At 44.7% G+C, this 19844-nt stretch overlaps 1 protein-coding gene across 5 annotated transcripts in view; it reads right to left on the reverse strand.

The window, feature by feature from the left end:
• The window catches only part of FZD3 (frizzled class receptor 3), a 51012-nt gene that overhangs the window by 19336 nt on the left and 11832 nt on the right, over positions 1-19844 (reverse strand). For 3 of the 5 annotated variants that reach the window (XM_027665089.1, XM_027665090.1, XM_027665092.1), the window contains 2 exons: positions 5350-5546; positions 3213-4230 (listed from right to left, as the gene is read on the reverse strand). In XM_027665089.1, coding sequence (XP_027520890.1) covers positions 3213-4230; positions 5350-5546 — 1215 coding nt within the window. Of the gene's footprint in view, positions 1-3212; positions 4231-5349; positions 5547-5970; positions 6001-14575; positions 14775-19844 lie in introns of those variants that run through there. The other 2 variants (XM_027665093.1, XM_027665094.1) reach the window with 2 other exon arrangements.

The following is a 19844-nucleotide window of genomic DNA, read 5'->3' on the forward strand; positions in this document are numbered from 1 at the left end:
TTCACAGACTGGGGGCAGGTCACCACGTTTATGTTAAAGGCAAAGTTTAGTTGCCTTTATAATTTCCAAGAGGAATAAAATTCTGACACTCTCCCTGTGAGGAATAAACCACCTTGGTTCCTGCAGGACATGGACGTGGAACAGCAGCCAAACACACTTCAAACTTTGCCTTTCCAATCTACTCAACTTTTCACTTTACTCCTGAGGTCAGATGGCTCATGGAAAGGGAATTACAGCTTTTATGGCAACAGGAATTCAAAACCTGGCTGGACACGGTCCTGGGATGATCCTGCTACCACACTGAACAGCCATAGGAGCATGTGGAATTATTTCCCCAAACACAATTAGGAGGAGGAGTAGCAAACATGGATTTTGAACCAAGAGATGACTAAATGTGATTATTTTATGATTGGATTGTGTCCACTTCCCTGCTTTTTTTTTTTCCTCCTTTCATTTCTGAAGGGAGACCACAAGAAAGATGGAGAGGGACTCTGGACAAGGGATGGAGGGACAGGATACAGGGAATGGCTTCCCACTGCCAGAGGGCAGGGAGAGATGGGAGATTGGGAAGGAATTCTTGGCTGGGAGGGTGGGGAGGGGCTGGGCTGGAATTCCCAGAGAAGCTGTGGCTGCCCCTGGATCCCTGGGAGTGTCCAAGGCCAGGTTGGACAGGGCTTGGAGCAATCTGGGATAGTGGGAAGTTGTCCCTGCCCATGCCAAGGGGTGGAAAAGGATAATCTTTAGAAAACTGAGGACTGGGATGTGGTCATGGAGCTGCAACAGCTCCTACAAACCCTTCCCCTCTTTCCTATTCTCTCCCAGAAACTTGGGAGTGTGGAGGACACCAAGGGCAAGGTAAGGTAACATGACCTCCTTTTGGCCCTCCACTTACTCCTCAAAGAGGTGGAATACTGGGATACTGATTCCCTGTCTTTGTGGAAAAACAGATTTTATTTCACATGGAAAGCAACGGACACTTCCCAGATCTGCCAAATAACCAGGAAAATGTGTATCCAGGTCAAGCCTGGAAGCATCCAGGTAGCCATAAACCAAGGTGGAGGCACACAGGCATCTAGTTGTTCACTCCTTTTTGGGATTATTTATCCTTTTAGGAAGCCAAAGAAACACAAGTTTTCACTGGAACACCAGCTCCGGCTCAGGAGCATCCAGGAGAATCCAGCACAGGATTAACCCCGTGGTCTTTCCCACACGGAGCAGTCACGCAGGAGGGAGGCAGGGCTGGAGCAGCTGCATATTCCAACCCCCTCACTCCCCCACCATCAGCAATTTTCCAGAATAAATTACTGTGCCATCATCTCTGGTGGCAAAGATGAAGCAACACTCGGCGATTTTTAACCTCGGATTCGCTGGCGTCGGGGGAAAAAAAAAGGGCCAAATCACCACAACCCTGGGCAACTTTTGCACACGAACCCCTAAAATCCACGTGGAGCCAAGTCCAGCTCACAATTTAGGATAGTCTGGCCTCAGGAAAGGCACTCAGAGATTTGGAGTTGAGTTAAATAACGTGAATTTCTGATAAAAATATGACCTTATTCAAGGAAGCGAGGGATACTCCCCACAAAGCTCCAAATTTTCCCCCAATTTAACAATGTATTTCACTGGCATGATCTAAGGACAAAATTATTTCCTCCCCACTCTTCCCCCCAGCTTTGGAAATCTGTTTCAATTATAACTGTGGATTGTTTAATTAGGGAAGCACGTTTAGTTTGAGGGGAGAAAAAAAAAAAACCTAAATGGACGGGTTAAAAGAAAAAAACCCATCTAATGCTCCCCGGGGTCCCTGGGTCCTTCAACCCAATTTGATGTGAATGAAACCATTATTGTTCTTTTGACTCCTGCTGAGCCATTATCCAACGGTTTGCTGGGGATTGGAGGAGCCCTTTCCTACAGGATTTTGTTATTCCACCGGCCAGGATTTCAGCCCTCAGCTGTGCGGCTTAAAGCAGTTTTTTGTTCAATATTTTGAGGGAGCAAAAAAAACCCTCTTGGTTTTGTAGGTTCTTAGAGGAATCTTAGATTTGCGTACAGTGGGTGTTTGTTTGAAATCAACCAAGAGAAAGCCACAAAACCCCTTTTTTCCTCTTTTTTTTTTTTTTTTTTAAAGCAGTTTAACATATTAAAACCTGCAGCGAGGAAGACTCAATCAAACCCATGAAACTGCACATCCCCCCCGCCAGAGATTTCCTGCCATAAAAATGCTCCAATGTTGGATGGAAGAGTCCCACCCTAATAAAAGCCAACAGGGAAAACAACAGAAAGGGTTAAAAGGTAATAAAAGGATTATTATCATGCCTAAGTCAAACCTTTAAGTGATATTTTATTGCATTAAAATGTGAGCTTTGATGATTCAGCTGGTGTTTTAACTGCTTCAGAGCCAAAATCCGAATTTTTAGTATCCCTGTAGGTGCAGATATTTGCTGTAAAACCTCCTGGAAAGAGAGTTCCTTTCAAACGAGTTAAAGAAAATATCTATGTAATCATTCCAAAAACAATTTTCCACTTTGGCTCTAAAGTAGGTTTCAAGAAATTTAATACCTAAAATACTTTCATTTCAGAATAAAACTGAATAAACCAGGGGACAGTTTGATCTTAGAGGCTGCTGTTCCTGTGATAACCGAATTAAACTGAGCAGGTAAGTGGAAAGAAAAAAGAAACCTGATGAGCTGTGAGCTCTGGTTTTCTTCAGGAGATACTTGAAGTAAGATTTCATACAGATGTTTTTCTGGCACACAAAATGAGCACAAAACCTCAAGGCAAATCAGAGCACCAAAACTGCTGCAGACCAACCACAAGAACCAGAAAAACCAAGTGTTCGAGCTGACGACACCTCAGTTTAAAAGCCAAAATCCCACCTGAGCAACACTCCTCTAACGACCACAAATAAACTCATTAAAGTCCTGGTGGTGAAGATGGTTTAAAATAACATCTTTATACCCCTGATAGGTCGCACTCAGCCCTGAAATTCCACAAAAAAAGCCACGGAGCAGCGGAGGGAAGCCTCCAATTTTCCAACAGCATCAGGTCTTCCAGAAGGCCTAATGGCTTATCCAAATGATTCGAGGATGGCAAGAACATCCTCATTTGAGGATGACTAAAAGTCAAGGATGGCAAAGGTCTTGCCATCCCCGAATTATTTGGACAATCCTTACCACACTGCATCATCCACGGCCATGTCACAGCGGGTTCCTCACCTGGTAGGGACACGGGATGTGGTATTCCCGGCAGCGCTCCTGGATCCACGTGGTCTCCCACACGCCGCGATAGGCCTGCTCGTAGAAATAGCAGCCGATGACGACCAGCAGCGGCACGAGGTACAGGACGCTGAACACGCCGATGCGGATCATGAACTTCACCAGCTTGTCCTGGTTCTCCTTTTCCAACGGGATTTCGATGCGGACCCGGTTGAGGGAGATAATCCCGGCCAGGAGGAGGGAGACTCCCACGACGACGTAGAGGCAGAGAGGGGCAAGGACGAAGTATCGCAGCGCGTCCACGTCGTAGAGGCCGACAAAGCACACGCCGCTGATGTTGTCGCCCTCGATCTTGTTCATGGCCAAGAGGATGATGGTGAGAGTGCCTGGGATTCCCCAGGCGCTGGCGTGGAAAAGCAAGGCCTTCTTCTCGATGGCCTCGCTGCCCCACTTGGGCACGGCGGCCAGGAACCAGGTGATGGTGAGGATGACCCACCACACGCTGCCGGCCATGGTGAAGAAGTAGAGCACCATGAAGAGCATGGTGCAGGCCTTGTTGTGGGAGCCCTGGGTCACCGTGGACGCCTTGTACTGGGCGGGGCTGGAGGCGTTGCACGCCACGCGGTCCTCCAGCAGGAAGCCGATGAAGAAGATCAGCGACACCATCATGTAGCAGACGGCGTAGAATATGATGGGCCGCTCCGGGTAGCGGAACCGTGTGACGTCGATCAGGAAGGTCAGGAAGGTGAACAAGGTGGCAGAGAGGCAGACGATGGAGATGACGCCGATGAAGTAGCGGGCGAAGGAGAGCTCCTCGCGGCGGAAGTACATGTTGGGGCAGGGAGGGGAACAGTCGCGCACCCTCAGGAAGGAGTAGCCCAGGTCGGGGTCTATTTTCAGCTCCCGAGGGCACCAAAAGCCATAATCCCTCTGGACTGCCATGGGGGCCTCTTCCGTGGGCTCCCCGGCCGAGCTGAGGTCAACGAGGCGAGGGTACGGCTCGTCGCAGTCCGGGAACCTGAAAAGTGGGAAGAGGAGAGTTTAAGAGGAATATCCACGTACTTTGCAAAGATCAGTAACCTCATCTATAGGTGTGACTTCAGGCACAGTAACCTTATTTCTAGGTGTGACTTCAGGCACACCGACTGGAGTGACAACAGACAATCCAAATTAAGGGTAGTCCATGAAATACTGCAGCATTTATACCCAAACTCCAGAGCTCCTTGTCCCGGAGTGCAGTGGATGTCAAAACCACGAAACAGGTTTAAAAATTAAACAGAGAAATAAATGGACAAGGAGCCCACTGGGGTTGTAGGGATAAAGGAGAGGGCACAAAATCCATCTCAGGAGGTCTGTAAATTTAGGTTCACTGTAAACGGAGACCATACACCCATAAAAGCAGGGTTTTATAGGGCATTTTAAAGCCTTTCCTAAGCAACTTCATCTGCTGCTTTCAGGACAGTGAGATGGTTACACCAAAAATCCAACCCAGCATTCATAAATTGGAATTATGATGAAGATATTTGTGTGATTAAAGCTCTGACTGGGGGCTAAGGACTGCTGGAGGAACAGCCTTGAAGGAGAGACTGGAGGGATTCCACACACTACAAGCATCCTCTGACTTATTTTGCTAAAATAATTCTTCATTGTTTTTCCTTCTCTCCAATCCAATCGTAAGAGAAACTATTTCTTCCTGTTTGTGGTTCTATACTTTGACTGTTGGAGTCACTTATAAAAAAAAAAAAAAAGCAGAAGATATTGTTCTTAATTTCATGCACACTCTGTTTCAAATAGTTTGGAACATCATCAGATGTTTTTTCTGTAAGTTATTTGTGTAAAGCTGAAAACTGCTGTTTGCACACGAGCTCAACAAGAGGTAGATGCTCTGAAAACAGAGCTTTGAGATTTTATACTCCTCAAAACCAGCCAGTTTTCAACTCTTGGGCAGGTGATGGAAATAGGAACTCGGTTCCCACCTCAGGAAACAGGCTGGGAAGCGGAACGGAAAATACGGGCACTCGCGGTGGAAAACACGCAAAACATCTGTTTGAGACCATAAAACTCCTGAGACGGTGCCAAAATTTTACCTTGGGATTGCGAGAGGGAAAAATAAACAACCCCACCCGGATCTTCTCACCTGGTACACTCCATGTCCTCGGGCCAGGCCACCCCGAACATCTCCATGAGCTTGGAGCACTCGCTGTAGGCCCTCTGGCAGAGCCGGCGGCAGGGCAGGGTCACCCGCCCGTATTCCATGCACACCGGGGCATAGAGGGCACACAGGAAGGGTCGGAAATCCCGGGAGCATTCCAAATTCACCATCGGGTGGAAGGGCTGGGGAAGGGAAAAAAAAGCAGGATTCAACAGCTGCAACCAGCACATCTGCAGGGGGTTTTCACTGGAAGCTTTGCTTTGTCTCCTCACAACCTGTAACACATAACACGACCTCGTTTCTCTGTTGGAATGATCAGGTATTTTTGGGAAGACAGGGGATCAAGAAGCCTGGGGACAACGACAGCGATTCACAAGGGACATTTATGTCCTTGATTTGCATTAAAAGCAGAGAGAATTAAGCAGCTAAACCCCCCAGAAGGGGATTTCAGTTCTACCATCAGAGACCATCCATAGAAGGAAAACACCCCCAACCCGCACGCTACCATTGTCATATAAACTCTCATCAACTTCCCAGCTACCAGAAAAGGGCTGTAACTGTGTAACCACAGAGAAGGCACAGTAAATATGTCATTTCTTCACTGACCATCAGAAAAAGGCACCGTGAAATCAAAGCCTGAAAAAAAAAAAATGAGTCAGGAAAAAATGACTGGTGTCTTGCGCTCCCGTGGCGCTTTATAACGGGTTTGAGTATCGGTGAGAGCAATGCTGCTTGGAAACTTTGAGAGGAAATCTATCCCAGTTGGGCAAATACAGCTGGTCGTGAGCATTTCTGAAGATGAAAAAGAAGGAAAAATAAGTAGGGCAGGGATTTATGTCTGAATAAAAGCTGGAGCATGTTGATAATCCCCGTTATCTTCTAAATTATCCTGTGTGGGTTCATTCTGCTCTTACTCGTCTTTAAAACTCTCCAGGAGTTAATCAATATTTTATTCCAAGCCTGTGTGGCACTTACCACTATCCAAAGCCTCACCATCTCTCTGGATATTAATATAAGATCAGTTATATTCCTTTGAGAGTGGAATATTCAAGGACACAGAACACTGAGATCCATTAGGACTTACAACTCTGGAACGAAACACTATTTTGATGCCAGAGTTTCCCCTTCTCCCCAGCCAGGCAGGATTACAGAGCAAAGGGAGTCTAATCTTTAGAATTCGTGGTGCAATAGCTGAAGCACAAATGAACCTGCTGTAGATAAATATATATAAACCCTAAATCTTATTAGAACTGAAGCTGAAGAGGAGCTTCAGAAAGATTATATTTGCAAACAGTAATTTCCTGAGAAGTATTTTAAACCAGTTCAGTTTTTGTTTTTTTTTTTTCTTTTCCAAGAGCAGAGTAGAACAGACTAAATAACAAAAAATAGGTCATCTTCTGTGGCAGTATAAATGAGAAATACTAGGAATTATATGGAAAAGTTTCATTCCCAGTTCTCTCTTACCAAATCTTTACTCTTTCAGTTCTTCCCACATGTCTCCTTTTCCCTGCAAAAGATTAATTTTTGGAATACAAGATACAAACATGCTGTGATTTTACTGTTTTGCTGGGGTTTTTTTTAAACATCATTATTATTTACCAAGCTGATTAAATTCCCTTCATTTTTCCAGTGTCCCATGACAGGAGAGCTGCATGAAGAGCAGCAGAAACCTCCAGAGTCATCCACGAGGAAAAAGGTAGCAGTAGTTGGAAGGTATTTACATTAACAAGTTCGTGTGACTGGAGAGCATCTTTCTGTTTGGCTGGACAGGTACTTCAGATGCATAAATGTATTTATTTTTGAATATTTAGGACCTACAGCACAGTTAAAGGCATTGTTTGACCACATGGATCCAAGAAACTGGTTGTAGGCCGTTATGATTGGAAAAGCTGAAGGCAAGTCTTCCTTTATTTGATGCAAAGGGAAAATAAAGGAAGTGTTTAACTCTCTTTCTTTTCAAAGAACCTTGAAAGTAGGAAAATTGAGTTATATCTTTATGAAAAAGAACCACTGCCTTCATTCCTGGCTCAATCCCAAAATCCTGCCTCCTGCCACTGCAGTTTTCCACACCTAAATTTCAAGTTCTCCTGACAAATGCTCCCCTACTCTCCCCTGCTACATCTGCAATTAAGGAAAGATGTTCCAGGAGTTCCTCTTTTCCTGCTATTTTGCCTTCATTAAAATTTCTGTTTGGTTTTGCATGAGTTGAAGAAGCTGAACTGCTTTAGGAAGAGCCCAGACTGTGCCAAGGTGTGCAAACACAGCTCCAGGTCATGGATATTCCACAGCAAAGGGAAGTAGTAAGGCCAGTTCAAGGGAACAGAAAGGTACCAGGACACCAAAACATCTGAAACAAATCTGGAATAACTGGATTTTCCCAGAGGAGTCCCACAGAAGGCACAGCAGGTGCGCTTTGGGTGCTGGAAAGGGTCTGGTTTTGAACTCAGCCTTGGCATATTCCTCAAAACACAAAACAGATTTACTCAATCCCAACAATCCCTGCCTCTTCTCCCAGGGATCAAGGGACAGGACAAGAGGAAACAGCCTCAAGCAGTGCCAGGGGAGGGTCAGGGTGGACTTCAGGTGGAATTTCTTCCTGGAAAGGGTTATTAAACATTGGAACAGGTTTCTCAGGGAGGTGGTGGAGTCCCCATCCCTGGAGGAGGTGTCCGAGGAATGACTGGACGTGACACTCAGTGCTCTGGGCTGGGTGACAAGGTGGGGATGCGTCACAGGTTGGACTTGATGATCCTAGAGGTCTTTTCCAACCTAAATGGTCCTGTGATTCCTGGAGAAATTCCCTTTTAAGCAGGGCTAATCTAGCAGGACCGTTCCCCAGCGCTGGCTGCTCTGGTTCTCAGCACCTCCAGGCCTCTCCCACACCACTGTGTCTCTCAAAACAGCAGCTGCAGGCAGAACAAAAACTCTCTTATGAACTATAATCAAATCATTTTCAAAATCACAGGGAGGCTGAGCTGGAGAACAGGAGGAGGAAAAAACCCTACGACAACTCCTTGTAAGGCAGGAAAAGAGACTGACCTGCTTCCAAGCAGCAACAGCAGCACTTGTGTCTTCAAGTGCCCCATCTCTAAAATTATCTCAGAATTATCTTACCCCCTTGCAGCTCTTAAGATGAAAAGTCACTTCCACCTACTGATTATGTTGTTCCCTATTAAAACTAAAGCCAGGGGCGTTAAAAGACTCTTTTCATGCTCTTGCCCAAGGACTCAGTGCAAGTTATGACACCAAGCCCTGGTGCCTAACAAAGGGCTCTCTGTGAAAGGAGATGTGCTCTTGAAAAATGCCTGTTGAACAGCTCCAAGAGGGAAAGGGAAGAGGGCAAGGACAAGGGAAGGCGTGACAGCCAAACCAATTTCAGTAATTCAGGCCAAGTCTTGGGAAATCCCAGAGAGGGAAGAGATCAAATGTTTAAGAGGAGATAAACACTTGTGCACTCCTGAAGGTACTCAAGTATTTAAAACATGCCAGATCACACAGCTGTGTAACATATTCCCAGTTCTACACCCACTGGGTCCTTCCACCTCTGGGAACAACCTTTGTGACCACACAAATTCCTTCAATCCCAGAGATAACTGTGAGCTCTTCCAGGCTGAGTCAGAGCCCCCTCCTCCCTCCTCCCTCTCTTTGCCATCCAGGTGTTGAGTATCAATAACACCCCACAGCCCTCCATCACTGCTTCCCTCAGAGCAGCACAACCTGCAGCACAACCTCTCCCAGCTCTTCCTTCCCTCTTCCCCAGAATTTTTTTGTGATGGTAGCAAAGCTGTTTTAAGAAATTTCCCGACTCCCAGCAGTGTGGCCCCATCTCCTTCTTTCCCTGCAATTCCCATCTGCTGAAAAAAAGGTTTAATGGCCACTCTCTAACAGAGAGTAGAAAATTCCTGCTTGCCTTATGTTTTGTTTTCTGGAGGGGATCATGGAATCACAGAATGGTTTGGGTTGGAAGGGACCTTAAAGATCAGTCAATTCCACCCCCCAACTTTCATCCTCCAAGGGATAAAAGACAGAATGATATGTGTCCATTTCCCCCCCCCCAAAAAAAATAATTTTTGGAATAAATTCTCATTTTTGGTTACAAAGCAAAAGCAACAATTTTATCTCTTAAATACCCCCTGGACCTGCATTTCAGTTTCAGACTTCTCATATTCCTGAGAGATAATAAACCATTATCTCTCAGCTAAGAAACCAAACTCTTCTCTTTATTTTACACAGCAGCAGCCATTTAAAACTGGCTGTTACTTGGGAAGCGACAATGCAAGACTTAAAGCAAGTTATTTTGCTGATTTTTTCCCCTTATCTGTTCCATCCTTTGAACAGAGAACTAAACAGGAAGCGTTCTCATAAACTCATAGAAGGAAGGAGGGAAGTTTTCTCCCCTCGGGCTCCTGGGAAGAGAGCGATGCTATGACTATCAATTGCTTTTGAAATTCTCTGGTGGAAGCAGCTGCCTCGGGGCACATCCAACCACAGGAGCTGCTCTTTGTGCCCTGCCTTGCCCCAGCTTTGATTCACCCTGCTGTTCATTAGGGAAAAAGGCTGGAATTGTATCTCAAAGGGCACGGGCACTGCTGCCTTCCAGGCTGCCTCCCCTGAGGCTGCTGCTGGGTTTAACTCTCCAGACAGCTCCTGGTTAAGCTGAGCTTGTTCTGCCTCCTGCTTTTGATGACCACGGGTCTCCCTGACTGAAGAGACCTCAGCTCTGAACAGTCCATGTCCTCTCTCTGAGCAGAACTGGCTTTCTGGAGACATGTGGAAATTTGTTTTCTCCTCTAAACTTGCCAGGTTTCCCTGAGCCTGCACCCCACACTCCTGGTGCACACACTCAACCTGGAAATACTTGTTTTAGGTTAATTCCCCTGCTGGAATAAACAGCTGAAGCCAACTTTAAACCGGGCTGCACTTGAGGGTCCCGCCTTAACCCACCTGGGGCCTCCTAAAGACGCTCAGGGAACGTTCTCACAGGCACAGCAGGGCTGGTGCTTGGCAAAGAGCACTGATTTGGGGGCACTTGGTCAGGAAAACAGAGCCATTCCTACTCTTCCCACTCGAGCTGGATGGTGACACTCAGTAATGGTGGCAGAAAGGGCCAGGAGCACACTCAGGTGTGTCAGAGTAAGCCTGTTTCTTCTGGAATTAATCCATCCCTGCCCAAATTAACGTGGCTCTGGAGGTGCAGCTTCACTGCAGACACTTTACTCTGTTTTCTAAAGGCACCAGGTTACTTTGCCCAAGCCTGCTTTGGATGCACAGTGCCAAGACACGTTCATATTTGGCATGAAGTGCATCCAAACTTACCTCACCATTAACTTCCTTGTTGAGAAACCGAGATATACTTTTATTTTTATAATTATTTCTAGCTTTGCACAGTGATGCACATACAAAAAGCCAAATGGGGCACAGTTCTGGCTGCCTGCTGAGCTTATCCTTCAGCTTGGAATTAAAGCTATCCACACATTTATCTGTATAAACCCCATAACCCACTGCATTCCCACATCCCATGTGTCATAATTTGTTGTTAGCTGGAAAAACCATGGTTGCAACGAGGATTAGATTGACACTTTAGTGACTGGGAAGGGAAAAAAAAATCAGATTTTTTTTTACCTTTGCACTAAAAATAGATGTCTGCATTTAAATAGCTATTTAAGTAACTTCAACCATAAAAAAGACAAGTAATTACTCTGGGTTTAAGAGCTTTTTTTTTTTTTCATGCTATAGGTCGGACCAGACACTCACCCTGTTATTTACTGTAAAACCTCAGATCAATTATTTTACCTGCCTCAGTCTGAAAGGGCAGCAATCATGAAACCACCCTAAACGTTCTGTCTGCAAACAGACAGCCAAGGTTTAATTTCTCAACTGCAGGGGGGGGAAAAAAAAGGCAGGATAAAGATGAAAGTAGTTAAAAGACAGCGACCGACCGACATTAATCGCTGCCTGTATGACTAAAAAGCAAAGCCATCTGCTCTTGTTCTTTAAAGATGTCTCCTGCTTCATCTGAAATTCCAAAGTTCCTCTGGAAGACACCGAAAAGACGGGGCCCATCTGTCAATTTGCACTTTTCCTGGGAGTGGGTTTTATGTTTCAGGAGCCGGTGGATGCAGATGGGTGGCCCTGGTAACCATCTCCACTTGCAAGAAGTGTTAGGTTTTTTTATCTGACAGCTGAGATGGTTTGGGCTTCCTCCTTCCTCTCCATATGCCTGCTGTGATGGGCTTGGGAGAATTCCAGAGGGAAATAAATACACGGCGCTCCGGACTGTGGTTTAGATCCTCATAAAACACACTTGCCTGGACAAGCAACAGACTCTTGGGCAGGAGGGGTTAAGTCTTGTCAAAATCCAGTTTTCCATTGAAATGACACATTTCTATCTCCTGTGGCTGCAGGGACAACGTTCCAAGAGCAGACAGAGCGTGATCACTGCTTTGATGGATTCTTGACGCTGACTGGGGAGCTCGACAGCCAGATCAGGCTCTTCAGTGCTCAAAGGAAAAAAAAAAAAAAGGGGATTTCTAGAAATCAGAAACATGAGGGGAAATCCAGATAAGGGCAGGGCCAAGATTCAGAATCACCCCTCATTTTATCTGCATTGGGGATGGCAGAACACACAACGTCAACGCCCCGCAGAGTCAAACCAGATGAGTTGGATTTCCAGGTATAATTAATTAATAATACGTTATATATAATTATACTGAATCCTCCTGCTGAAGAGAATTTACTTTTACCTCCCAAAGGCTTGAGGACTTCTATGGTTTCATGTGTGACTTCATTAACTGGGGGTTTTCACCCAGCTGACATAGCAGAATGTCAGAGAGTTTAATATCACCCGCCAGTTCTTCACGGAGCCATGAAGCTCCATGTTTTCCACTGGGATGAGGATGGAAAAAGGTTTCTGTTCCCCGAATTTTGACATTCAAGCCAAAGTGCTTCATGGCAGACCAACCAAGGGAACCTGCAATATTCTGCCTGCCTTAAAAGTAGGTGTGAACTGTACAGTTGTCACCTTCCTCCTCCCAGGTGGCCGTGAAATGAGGAGAAATCCCAGTTGCCATCTAATGCCCTTCAGGGCAAGTTTCACAAGGGGCAGGAGTTCATCCAGCCCTGTCCTGTCCCTGCCACCAGCCTCCTGCAGCCTGACTTGGGTTTAAGGTTGATTTAAAACCACTCATGAAACCAACCTCAAAGCCACACGTGCTGCGTTTGGATCATTCAGCCGGGTAAAAAAAGTCAGGATCAAATCCTGAATGTTGAGATTGAAGAACATTTGCATCTAAATATCTTTCCTGTTTAATACAGAATCATCATTTAGGTTGGAAAAGACCTCAGAGATTGAGCCCAACCTTTGACCGATCACCCGCTCATCATCCAGCTCAGAGCACTGGGTGCCACATCCAGTCATTCCTTGGATAAGGATGGGAACTCCACCACCTCCCTGGGCAGGGAGGTTGATCAACACCTTGGCTATTCAATTCCCTTTTTAATAAGCTTAGTTTTTACCTGGTTTAATGACCCAGGCTTTTAAAACCAGGAGCAGAACCCTCTGGCAGCCAGAGAAACCACAGCGAAATTCAGGAAGCTCCATTTGCCACTCCCTTGGCAGCCAGTCTGATCTCACAAAATCTCATAAAATCCTCCCAAAACACCTGGTTTCATGGATGAGAAAACAATGGCAGACTCAGTTATAATGAATCCCTTCAGTGCCTGAGCTGTGAAGGCCACACGATGTTCTCCAAGAAGGAATTACCATCCAGCAACTCTCGTGCCTTCCCCGGCTACAGCAGGACCAGCATCTCCCTGGGAATAGGTTAAATGACTTAATTTTGCTCCTATGAAAACCCACGACAAACGTCCCCTAAATAATTTTGCCCCTGTGAAAAGCCACAAGAAATTTCACCTAAAGATTTCAGGGAATGATCCTGCAATACCCACAGAGACAGTTGCTTTGGAATGCACTATAATATAAAAAAAAACCAAAATCAGTTGTGCCAAATGATTTTACAGATCTGTGTGGCTACATATTGAAACTTTTCTTGACTGTCCAAATTGAAAATCCAAAATACTCAGGTGATCCAGTGATTCACCTCTATGGAAAAGTCATTTTTTTTTGCTGTATATGGCTTGGAAAGGAGGAGAGCACACTGATTCAACACAACCATATGCATAAATAACATGATGCAAACTGAAGTAAGCACATAATCTGCTGGATTTACACTGTAAAAATTATTCTGGATAGCAAATCAAACCTATCTGTAACATGAACACTGATATTTTAACAGCTGTGCCTTAATCTAACATTACAGACCATCTGTTACATCTACACACCAGCAAAAAACACCCCCACCCCCACCAGTTGGATGGGAGAGAAGATTTACATTTTTGGGCCTCAAAATCAGGGATATTTCACAGGGCAATAATTAAAATATACTGTTTACTGGCTTGACAGCTATTTCTTCCCCTCATGGGTACTTTGCAGGCAGGCAGCACCGTCAGCCCAGCACGCTGAGCTGGCCTTTGGTATCAGTAATTCAAAAATCAGCAGGTTGTTCCACGTCCATAAATAATTCAGGATGGTTTTCCTGGGTGTGAGGGTCTATATTCTACAAGCTCTGCAGCCCTGCTGTCCCTTATATCACAGAATCATGGAATTCCCAGGCTGGTTTGGGTGGGAAGGGACCTTGAAGACCATCCAGTCCGACCCCCCCTGCCGTGGGCAGGGACACCTTCCACTATCCCAGGTTGCTCCAACCTGGCCCTGGACGCTCCCAGGGATGGATCAGCCACATCTTCCCTGGGAATTCTATCCCAGCCCCTCACCACTCTCACAGGGAAGAATTTTTTCCTAATATATATGCATTTACTGGAGTAGAATCCACCCAAATCAAGCTGCACCATCTCCAAATCTCAACTCAACAGCACTTCCCACTTCATTTTTTAGTTTCTCCACTACAGCTTTTACCTTTTCTCTTCTCTCTCACACACAAATAATAGGGTTTTTTACAATTTACAGCTCCAGACTATTTTGGCTGCCAGGATTCTCCAGGGATTATACCTGATTTGGGGGTTATTTCAGCCAATTTCCAACGCAGGAAAAGCAAAGCTGCAGCACTTAGCACTCCTCATATGCTTTAATTGGGTAGATGTGGGCAGATAATGGTATAATCCCGATTTTACTCAGGAAAACATGTAAATTTACCTGAAAGTTTGAGGGGAAAAACCAAGAGTGGCTCCATGCACAACCACCCTGTCCTGCTGCTCTTACCATGAGCAAGGACAATAAGGCCATGACAGAGATAAAAAGTGACCTTTGAGTTGAATCTTGGCATCACCTTCCCATATTTTGGAATTAAGCATTAAACTCTTCCCACGTGACACAAACAACGAGAAAATTAGGTGGATTTGGGGGGGAAATTTTCAGTCCTTGGAAAGAGATTTTTCTTTGTTTTGTGATTATATTTGTACAGTGAGCCTCTAGGTTCTGAACAAACACTGACTCCACTTATTGGGATTCTTTAACTGTTTTTAAAGGATATGGCCCATCCCAATACATGTTTCTTTGACCCAATTACAGAATTACAAGAGGGCCACTAAACAGGCCCCTCTAATTCATCAGACAGTAACACAAAACCAAAAAGTTAATGGAGACTGTCTCAATTAATAATAATAACTGAGAATGTCTCAATCTACTCCAACAGACTAGATGAAAATTGATTTATGCTCCAAATAGAAGCTTTAAGATAATTGGTTGGCGACTGCAACTTTTAGCCACTTTTAAACCCTTAACCATTTTTTAAACCATGTGCAAGCACAGCAGCTGTAAATTAAAATTTTAAGATTCATCAAGCAATACCATCCCTTCCATTCAGTGCCAAGTTAATGAGGTCACAGCTGAACGCTACAGGGGAGCACAGGGGGAAAGAATTAAAAATAATTGCAATTGTATCCCACTTTTCCACTGGCCAGACAGCTGTTACCCACCCCACGAGCATCTGAACCCCCCCAAGTTTGGAATCCTCACCAAAAACACCAAACTGAGAACAAACCCAAGCTCCCAACATCGATTTTTCTTGCCTGGAGTTAATAATTCACCAGATAAATATTTGACAGGAATTCCCACAGTGCCTTTGCCCGTTTGTTTCTCTGGCATCCTAAAAGTGCGTTTGCCTCTCTGAAAACACATTAAAAGGAGATTTTGCTCTCAAAGGTGAGGGAGTTCCTCCCTGTTGAGGGCAGAAGTTTGTGCCTCACTCTCTGCTGGATCCTGAACATAATTTTTTGGGGGGTGGGGGGGGAGGAAAATTGCTCCCACAGCGTTCCCTGCACATCTCTGAAACACTCACAAGTAGGACAAGGCCAAACACAATAACGGGATTAATAAGACAGTGGGAGGACAGAGGGGACACGGATGAAGGAAACAAGGGAAGACAAAAAGCTTATGCAACTACTCCGGGAGGCCCCTGCACAGGAGGATGGACCCAAACTGTTTTCCAGTCAAATAAAGAGAAGCAAATATCTGTGGATGCTGTGGAAGGAGAATCCCTTAAAAATATTCTTAACCAGTGACACTCGGTCACCGTTTAAGAATATTTTTATTCTTAAACTCGTGTAAATGTCAGGATCTGGGTGGAATACACTGCAGGGGCGTTGGCAGCGGGGAGGATCCCCATGGAATGGAATCAGTGGGATCAAACCATAAAGAGCAGGTCAGAAAAACAGAAATATTCCATTAAATTCCTTGGAGATGTAACCACTTGAGGATGATGCAAGAAGAAAGAAGGGGGTGTGTGTTTTCCCATTGAATAATTGCCCAACACTGCAAAACCCACTTATACCTATATATATAAATACATAAAATCCACATATATATGTTTCTGAAAGGATGGAAAATGCAACTGAGGGAAGACCAGGTGTGGGGCTCTAAGGAAGGGAAGGCTTGGAGCAAGAGGATGGGGCAGGAGAGTGGGAAGGAGTGTCCATTGGTTAAGGCTTCGTGATGAGTTCTCTGCTGACTTCACTCATAGTGGCTCCCACTGCCTCCCACTTCATGGATGAGAGCTGAGATGGAATCCTTTAATCCATCCCACCAGCTCCTGTATCTGATGGATACAACGGGATGTGTCAGAAGGATGAGATCCCAGCGCAGGAGAACCACAACCCCCAGACCTCGTACAGCCCTGGCTCGATCCAACGCCCCTCTCCCGAGTCCCCTCCGTGACCCCGGAATTCACAGTAGCTATTCCAGAGTGGGAGGGGAACCAAAGGCTAAATTTTAAAAGCCTGGAAGTTTACTATTCCCCGACAAAAGCAGCTGCCTCCCGTTGTGCCAGGGGGAAAAGAAAAAAAGGAAAAAAAAGCGCAACTGCTGGATCTGAAGAATTTCGTTGCCTTTATGTGATAATACTTAATTAAGGTTATTCTGAATAACAGGGATGATTTGCCCATGGTTGCAAAGTTAAGAGTAAAGAAAATATCTGTGTAACCTTCAGGGGCTGAGATTTTTCAGAATTTGACCCCCAAGAGTTTGTAAAACCAGAGGACCAGTTTTCAAATCAGACCATTTAAATGGTATTTCTTCTACATGAGGTAAAGACGGTTTTTCTGTAAGGCTGAGATAATTTGCCATTTGAAAAGCTACAGGGAAAAACCTGGAGGCAAAGAGGCTTCACTGGTCTTCAGCCAATTCATATTAAAACTTAAATATTTAACACATTTGTAAAATGTGTAGATAAAATTTTATTATCGCACGATACACATTTTTGTTTTCCTGATTTTTTTTTTTTTAATTTTATTATTGTCATTAAGCATCAAACCTGAAATCCAAGGTCAAACTTTGTCATCATCTTTTTCTCTGCAGTAACATTTCCACGTTGCACCTGCCCAGAAGGGACCAGGAGGGTTAAAATGTACAATAAGGAGGCAGAAGGAATTCTCAGGGATTCAGCAGTGGATCAATGGCACATACTCATATATTCATCCACTCCTCCACAAAGATAGAACGAGGGATGTCAGATAATCGACAGCTCGATTAAATCCTTATGAAGAGAAAAAAAAGTAAAAACACATGAGTTTTGTGAGAAAAATGTTAAAAACATGAAAATGATGCTTTCGGAGCCATGAGGGGGGAAAGTAAACAAGCAGCTGACCAGACTCCTCTCATTGAATTTAAAAAGAAAGATGTTTCCCCTCGCCCAGGGCCGCAGACATGACAACTTTTGTTCCATAAATCAAGGAACGGGCAACGTAAACAAGTTTACAAATTGAAAGCAACTTTTTTAAAAGATAAATTTCGGGTCTCTACGGCCACACAAAGCTGAACTACAAGGAGCCTTCCTCCCCTTGTTCAAATTCAAATGAAGCAGCCCTTTGTGCTTCTCTTTTCAAATTTCCTTCCTTGTTTCCATGGGAACCCCCGGGATGACAAGCCTTGGAGTGGAGCAAGAGGCCAAGCTTGGCGAGGGGTGTGAAGAGGGGAGAGAGTCAAAGGGCAGAATTTGGCTCGGGAGAATCGAGATGCCAACCTTTGTCACCCCAGCAAAGGGGGGGGTAACCATAGGAACCAACTCTGAGGGGGCATCGCGGCCAAAATCCACAAGAGGGGAAGGAAACGGGGAAAGGTGTTGCTAAAAGTGCAATGCCGGGGCTTACAATGGAAAAAATAAAAGCCTTATCAATGAAAAAAAATTAAAATAAAATCGCGAATGAGCATCCAACCTCGTGCTAGTTCGAAGTCCTTTTAAACGAGTCAAATTAATTTATATGAGAATTAGATGCCAATTTACACAGAGAAATTGGGCAGATCTGATCCTCAAATCTGACATGAGAATTTGATGTAAAGAGGCCAAATATTCCCCTTGACTCATGGGCTGTGGAGATGTTTTAATGCCCCGTGGATAAGTGGAAACAGCACAGGATGAGGAAGATGGAGCTTTGGTTTCCAACACCCACATCCAGCTCCCACAGGCAGTTCTGCAGGATATGGAAGAGTCTGGTTGTCATTGTCACCACGGCAGTGATGTGACAGAGCAGATTCACAGTCTTATTAACACCGCATCGCACTCATCCACTCCATAAAAAAAATATAAATATGGCTTATTTTTATTATTGAGCCTTGTAAAAGAGACAGCAGGAGGCTGAGCCCTATAAAATCACTAATGATACATAAAGGAAAAATATGATTCAATTGCTCCCTGTATCTGCAGCACGAAAAGCAGGGAACGTAAAACCAGCAGCTGGTTGTTTGAAGATTAAAAAAAAAAAACAGACAAAAAACAACAGTAAATTCTTCACACAACACTTAACTTCTGTAACTGCCGCTGGTTTGTGGGGATGCTAAAAGAATATACAAGTTCAGGGAGGAAATGGCTTCATATTCCTGCTCTCAGGCTCTTAAATTCAATTATATATCGTCTTGCAGGTCCCAAGTGTTGCAAGACAGAAGAGTGGACTCAGTTCCAGAGCACTGGGTCCCTCAACCATCAGGGATATTTTGCAGCCCTCAGGGGGCTTCAGGACCAGTTTGGTGATGGATGGAGGACAAACTCTGGCTCACCTTCCCTCAGAAAGTCACAAACCCCTCAGGCACCTGCGTTTCTTGATTCCCACATGGGAAATGGGGAATAAAGCAGCAGGGCCCAAATGAGGCTCGGGTGAATTTAAGATTTGTCCTTTGAACATTAAAAACGTGCTTTGATCAATTCTTCTCCTCTCTTTTGCTACCACAGAACAGCTTCAAAGCCACACAGGAACATCCCACTGATATAGAACTGACTCAGATCCATAAAGGCCATCCTAACTTTCTCCAAATTCACCACAAATGTCTCTCAAAAACAAAGAAGAAAACTGCAGCCACACCAGCAAGACAAATGGTAAAATTTATGACAAGTGCTCCTTGGTGCTTAAGTTATTTCATATTTATTCTCTTCTCTTGTCAGTCTGTTGTGGCTTTCTCTTTGAATCCAACCATCCTATAATTGGAAACACCATCATACACTGGAGAAAGCAAGGAAAAAGCCACTTCCAAGGGACCAGCAAAATAAAAAGCACATCCTCACCAAGCCACCCAGCTTTTAAGTAGGCAAATGTTATTTACATCACTGCCAACTTTTTTTGCACGAAAACCTCAGAAAGATGGGAAGGAGTGTCTGTTATTTTGTGGCAGGTGAGAGAATGGTAAATGGTAAAACCAATATTCCCTTAAAGCTGTGGCAAAACACCCTCTGGCATCTAAATTTACACTCACAGGTCTAAGCTACAACTGACTGAACAGCACTTTGTCATCTAAACTATTCAAAATAAACTCATGTGTGTTCCACCTTTCCTGATAATTCCTCCTCGAGGCTCCACCAGCTGCTACAGAATTAGCCACAATGCAGAGCCATCTGCCTTCATGACCCTGAAAACATCCCCCTGTGGGTAGATGTTGATTAAGACGTAGATCATTTACTTGCAACTGAATCTTTACATAA

The sequence above is a fragment of the Corapipo altera genome, unplaced genomic scaffold (genome assembly GCF_003945725.1).
Source record: "Corapipo altera isolate COAL_440 unplaced genomic scaffold, ASM394572v1 164, whole genome shotgun sequence".
In the NCBI taxonomy this organism is placed as follows: domain Eukaryota; kingdom Metazoa; phylum Chordata; class Aves; order Passeriformes; family Pipridae; genus Corapipo; species Corapipo altera.